Genomic DNA, 6,030 nt, shown 5'->3' with positions numbered 1-6,030 from the left:
CAAGCGCCTCAGCGCCAAATTTTCGCAAAACTAGCGCCTAGGCGCTACTATTCTAGCGCCGCAACGCTTGAATAGTAACCGATGAACAGTAACATTTTTTTTCAAATTTTTTTTTTAAAATTCGGGCATTACATGGTTCAAGCCTCACGGTATCTCTCAAAGAATATTAATGTTTTCATTTTAAAAAAATTCGGGTTTCATGGGTCTCATGGGTCTAACCCGTCCCGTTTCGTATTCGGGGTGGGACGGATCTAAAGAATATTTAACCGGGGGTGGGGTGGGGTGGGGTGGGTTGGGGTGGGTAATGGGTCGAAGTTTTCTTCATGGGGGGGATCTTGGGTTTAGCCATACACGCCCCATATCCGCCCCATTGACATCTCTAATAGCGTATAATATGTCAATCATAATTAATTTAATTTAAATAAAAAAAAAACATAAATAACTATGATCATATTCAGAATTAAATTATTTGTATGATAATCCCGAAATAATCATTCAAAGCATTGTTTTATAATTGAGTATTTCTGTCGGTTTAATCGATAAATAGTCACAGATCCAGCCCAAACTACTCTCAAAAACTATTTAATCGATCAAAAACTGGTCGGAGCGGTATGAATCGGTCGGAGCGATTCATATATATATATATATATATATATATTTATTTATTTAATTTTTTAAATTTTATTTTTGGTCATATATATAATTATTTTGATTTTGATATTTGTTAAAAATATTATTTTAATATTATTAAAGCTTATTTCAATAGATAAATATATATTTTTATTATGTATGTATAGATTTAGGATCTTTAAAAAATTTAAATATTATAATTATAATTATATTATATTATATTATTATTTTAAATAATATTACAGTTTCGAATGATCGTTTGGTCGAATCTGTTCGATCGATTGAACGAACCAACTTGGTTATCGATCCGATTATGAAAACATTTATACTAAATCTTTTATAATAATAATAATGAGATAGTCTCATGAATAAAGATTCATGAGACGTATCAATTATGTCCATATTTATAATAAAAAGTAAAATTTTTGACATAAAAATTTATTTTTCATGGATGAATGAAATAAAATATCCATATCATAAAATTGACTAATAAGACGCTCTCACAAAAGTTATTATGTACTTATAAATTATTGATTTAATTGAATTAATTAATTTTTTTGTCATTTAAAAACATATTAATAACATAACTTGGATTTCATAGGAGCAAAGGACACTCCGGGAAATGAGCGGGCCAGCTGCCGACGAAGACGAAGTGGAGCAGTTGCTGCGAGCGGCGCAGGACGACGTGCTGCTCAAGCTCAGCCTCGATTCTCATACCACACGCGCCGCGGCATATTCCATCAACCCGGATCTCGATCGACGCTACGAGGCCCTCAAAGCCCAACTAAACCCCAAATCAGCATCTATACCAGCAACAGCAGCCGCAGCGTCCGAGAGTAGAATTGATGGGCCGGAAGATTCGGATGATCTGTTCGCCAGATTTGCGGCGCTGAAGAAATCAATCCCATCTCACAACAACGACGAGAAGCAGAGCACCAGTAAAGAAGAGAGCGATGGCGATGGCGATGGCGATGGCGACGACGATGAAGTGGAGAAGGTGATCAAATGGGCGGTGGATGCGGCGAGGCTTGATCCTTCTGGTACAACATCCGACGATGAAACCGATGATGAAGTAGAATTCGACAAAAAGAAAGGTAAAAAGAAGAAATGATCGAACACCACACAGTAAAACCATGTATTTGATTGTTCTTGGATAATTTGTCGATTTATTTTTCTCCAAAAATGATAAAAATGTATCCTGTATATCATATTTACTTGGTCCATAACTTGGAATTCTGTTCAAGATTCTTGCCATAGTTTTGATAATCAACCATATCAGATGGCTGGAAGCCTTTAGTTTATGAATCTGTAGAAGGGCCTTTTGGATTAAGTCCATGTTTTAGAATTGGCCCTTGCTCTAGGAGTTTCATCATATGGATGTGTAACGTGGGTATCGGAGAGTGTGTAAACTTTACACTGAAGTAGTCATATATTACACTCGAGTACAGGAAGCGGTGCCTCAAATTGAGACGAGCGCTTGTTTCAAAGACTCCCTCGAGTTTGTAGCTTTGATGCATCCCAAATGGTGTTGAGAGCGAGTGATCTCAATGACTAGATCACCTAGAGCAAGGGCGGAACGGGGGGTGGGGCCATGATCCTCCTAAATTCGGAAAAATTAAAATTTTATGTGTTATTTTTCTAGTGGAGTTTCTCAGTCTGGACCCCAAGTATGTCATAGCTAACTTCAGTTCAACTGGAAGGAGAATATATATTAAATCATGATAATATAAAACAATCAACCTAGTATGCAACCCTGTACCTCTGTTGATGGCACTTCATTTTGTGAAAAATGAAACACAAAGGTACAACAAAAATAACTACATTGACAATGCTAAGCCATGTTAGAAACCAGCATTTCCTTGCCATAACATCTGGATATCTAGCAAACAATGTTCATAGACAATATAGTATCAACTACAAAAACCAAAGTTTACATAGCCTACAAAACCTGGCAGTAAACATGTTTACCTAAGTGTACATTGATTTAAACCCTTCAGTTAGGCCAACCACTTTAGCCGACACCTTGATCTGCAATTTCGCCACAGCTTGACGTATATCCTATGAAATACAAAGAGATCATCATAATAGGAACATAAAGAGTCTTAATTTTCTTTTTTAAGTTGCTGTTAAAATGCTAATGTTATCATTGTCAATCTCCCATCAGCTTGAACTATTGTTTTGTATTATGAGATCAAAACCAAGGTTCACAAGTTCAAATTCTTTGGTGTATAAAAGCCTCGTATATTTCACTAAGTTGATATTTCCGTGTAATTTATCCACTTCATATTAATGTATACGTCTTGAATGTTTATTTCGTGTATATATTTCCTGATATCAGTTTTGCCCTTGAAGGATGTGTTAATATAAATATTATTGTAGGATCACTTTTCTCAGTTCTCACAGACTCTTACCCTCTGGAGAAAGTGATTTCTGATGTTTACCACTTAGCAGGAACAACGTTTAACTAACGTTGATATGTGTGTATTTCACATTATTGAAGCATTTGAAGGGTGATGTTTACAGATTACAACCCCTGTGATTACCTCAATATGGTAGCGAGATGAGAAATGAGTCAACACCAAGGCTTTGTTCCGAATCCACCCTGCATGTTCCATGATCTGCACTTCCAACATCTTGGCATTAATATATACGTGCCTTTTTAAAGGTTGCTCGGTTTTATACTTTTATAGTTAAAGTTTCAGGAGAGATTAAGCCTTCTCGTGTCATCATAGAAAGGTTCTGATTGAATGGAACAAGAGAGAAGTAAAGATTTTCAGGGAAAATATTAGAATAATTCAAGTACCTCGTACAAATGGGTATGTCCATGTTCTCGTGCATGTTCAACACTGACATTCTCATCTAAAAACGTTGCCTGCCCATAGAGAAACATTTACCAGTGAAAAACTAGAGGCTCATTTTTCCACAAAAGTCGAGAAGTTTGTTGGCACAGCGCTGTTGACAAGATCATGGCTCACTACAACATTTGTAATTTTTATTTTGGTGACATTTGCCGATAATATTCAAAACCTCAACATACGCATGCAGTGGGATGAAATGAAGCCTCAAGAAAATGCAAAAAATTTGATGAAACCGCAAAAACAAAAAAGACAAATTCATGCATTTGCACGGTTGATGGGATTAAGACTACTTACTTCGGTTATGAGAATTTTGGCACGCAAGGCATCTGCACTACGTGGATCAAGTAAAAAATCTGACGTTGTATCTCCTGTGAAGGCGACCTCGGGGCATAAAAGAGTATCTGTAATCTGACAAAGGAACATGTTTGTCACACACACTAAAATTTCAACCAGATAAAACAGCAATATGAGCTAGTGAAATAGAGCCATAGTTTGCGAACCTCGACTCCCGACTTCTTTAGTTTCTCAATTTGTTTTCCCTTTAAATGCACGTACTGCTTTCTCAGCTTCTTCCTGACTGAGTAGATGACATATCCCTACAAAAGTATAATCATAAGAGAACATAAATTCTCCACTTTAGTAAAACGAAGAAAGGTGTCTTTTCTTGTTTTTGGGTAGATGTACCGTACCTGGCTGGCAATAACATGTTGGGTTTTGAACGGTCTCACAACAAGATCATTCCGCATTTCGTATGTTTCACCTATGTTAAATTTTTCAGATTCTGTTAAACATGAGACGTATAAATCGCACACGAAAAATAAAGGTAGATAACCGAATTACCTACATCCAAAGCTACCAAATCCAGGTTCAGTTCCACCTGGCCCATGGTCCTATGAATCTCAAAGAGCTGCTCAACATCCTCCTTTATGCAAGGAGGGACAAATATGGTTGGAGGTTTTAAACTGTAAAGACCACGAGTCGCCACATACATTGGGAGCCCACCCTGAACCAGTGCATACAACAACATGACTGTGGTTAAGGTATAACCAAATAAAGTAGTGCAAAATCATGGGAAGTATAGAATGCGGAGCACATATAGAAGCTGCCCCAAGATTATCCACCCCGCACAGCCATCTAGGAATTTTCCAGATAACATGACATATTCTACTATTTTGAGATATTTATCACCAAATGACACATTCAGCCTGAAATGGTGGATCACGAAAAGTGGATTCCGTGCACAGACATCATAGGACATCAAAATGTACCTATTAACTTCAAATCAACTCAAATCACAATACTACCACATAACAAATCGAGAATAGTAAACATTATCTGTAGTTATCACTTGCATATTTGAAAATATTTCAAGAAACGGTCCACAGTTCAGCTTCGCAAGACAGTTGACATCAACAGCCTCGGGGTCAGCTATTCCAGTTCCATTACAATATCAAGAAACAGTAGCAGAGCATAGGTAACCATAATGAACAATTGTGCATCGTAAATACCGATAAACTATTGAATGTGGCAAGTTATAAAGCACGAATTTTGCAACATTACTTCACAAAAATGTAACAAAAAAGGTGAAAAGATGATAGCAAAGCAAACCATACGATATGATCAAGATGCGCGTGGGTGATAAAGAGAAAGTTCTGGTGAACAGCCCTCAAAGGGCACCTCCCAATATCGAAAGCGGACTTCAACTCAGGCACAATGACGCATGTTTCCTGCCCACCAACCGATATCCCTTCAATTGAATAGCCTTCTAAATCGAACCCTTTTCTATTAACCTCAGCCCTCGCCTTCCTGTACTCCTGTTCCTCTATTGCACGCCCGACTGCTGACAAAAAGCCTGACTCACTTTCTCCTCCATTCACCACTGCATTTACACTACGAAACTGAATGAGATTGTTGCATTTGTGGTAACTTGCTGGTTGGTGAAAAAATGGATGCAAATTCAGCAATTTTGGGATGGAGATGTTGGGTGATGATATGAGTTGCATTGTGGTCGGATGGGGTGCTGACCGCTGAGAGTGGAGAAAGAAAAGAAGTCCGCATTGTTTCGTGAAGCCATCTGATTTACACATTCAATTTTATTTTTAATTTTAAATTTTTTTAAATCACAAATTTTGATAAAATTTAAAATATATTTATTTTAGCAAAATGTTAAATATTTTTATGTTAGTTAAATATTTAATATATAGAGGTCGATTTTGTTTTATTTTATCCGGTTAGATTTTTCATATTTCGTATTAGAAATGTCTAATCTGAAATGAAAAATCATTTCGGTACGGTTCGGTTTGGTTTGGTACTTTAATATATCGGTTTATGAGCCTCGGTTTGGTATTTTAGCTAAACACATTCAAAAACTTTCAAAATAAACTTGATTTTTTTTAAAAAATAAAGCATGAATTTTACTAAATTACAAAAAAAAAGGGTTAGTGTTCTTGATAAATATAATCAAACAACTGCTAATCAAGTCCATATATCGTGTGGACAATAATTTTTACCAATATTTTGCCCATAAAGTAAGGGCAAACTT

At 36.4% G+C, this 6,030-nt stretch overlaps 2 protein-coding genes across 2 annotated transcripts; one reads left to right on the top strand and one right to left on the bottom strand.

Moving 5' to 3' along the window:
* Positions 1-1,207: 1,207 nt before the first annotated feature.
* LOC142533311 (uncharacterized) lies at positions 1,208-3,289 on the top strand. The gene is made up of 2 exons (XM_075640037.1): positions 1,208-1,724; positions 3,154-3,289. Exons 1-2 carry the CDS (start codon positions 1,253-1,255, stop codon positions 3,192-3,194), a joined length of 513 nt encoding a protein of 170 aa, XP_075496152.1. The 5' UTR covers positions 1,208-1,252; the 3' UTR covers positions 3,195-3,289.
* LOC142533310 (tRNase Z TRZ2, chloroplastic) lies at positions 2,364-5,558 on the bottom strand. Its single transcript, XM_075640036.1, has 8 exons — positions 5,102-5,558; positions 4,329-4,491; positions 4,178-4,248; positions 3,989-4,084; positions 3,783-3,896; positions 3,434-3,502; positions 3,174-3,248; positions 2,364-2,688 (listed from the first exon to the last, which is right to left on the bottom strand). Exons 1-8 carry the CDS (start codon positions 5,489-5,491, stop codon positions 2,599-2,601), a joined length of 1,068 nt encoding a protein of 355 aa, XP_075496151.1. The 5' UTR covers positions 5,492-5,558; the 3' UTR covers positions 2,364-2,598.
* Between the last annotated feature and the right edge of the window lie 472 nt (positions 5,559-6,030).

The sequence above is a fragment of the Primulina tabacum genome, chromosome 18, assembly GCF_025594145.1.
Source record: "Primulina tabacum isolate GXHZ01 chromosome 18, ASM2559414v2, whole genome shotgun sequence".
Taxonomy (NCBI): Eukaryota; Viridiplantae; Streptophyta; class Magnoliopsida; order Lamiales; family Gesneriaceae; genus Primulina; species Primulina tabacum.
This window is presented reverse-complemented; position numbering and strand designations above follow the sequence as displayed.

Coding starts and splice junctions, on each gene's coding strand:
- LOC142533311 (XM_075640037.1), top strand. CDS start 1,253: ATGAGCGGGCCAGCTGCCGACGAAGACGAAGTGGAGCAGTTGCTGCGA. Junction 1,725..3,153: donor AGAATTCGACAAAAAGAAAG/GTAAAAAGAAGA, acceptor TGATGTTTACAG/ATTACAACCCCTGTGATTAC.
- LOC142533310 (XM_075640036.1), bottom strand. CDS start 5,491: ATGCAACTCATATCATCACCCAACATCTCCATCCCAAAATTGCTGAAT. Junction 3,503..3,782: donor CCAAAATTCTCATAACCGAA/GTAAGTAGTCTT, acceptor CTCTATGGGCAG/GCAACGTTTTTAGATGAGAA. Junction 2,689..3,173: donor CATCTCGCTACCATATTGAG/GTAATCACAGGG, acceptor TGTATTTCATAG/GATATACGTCAAGCTGTGGC.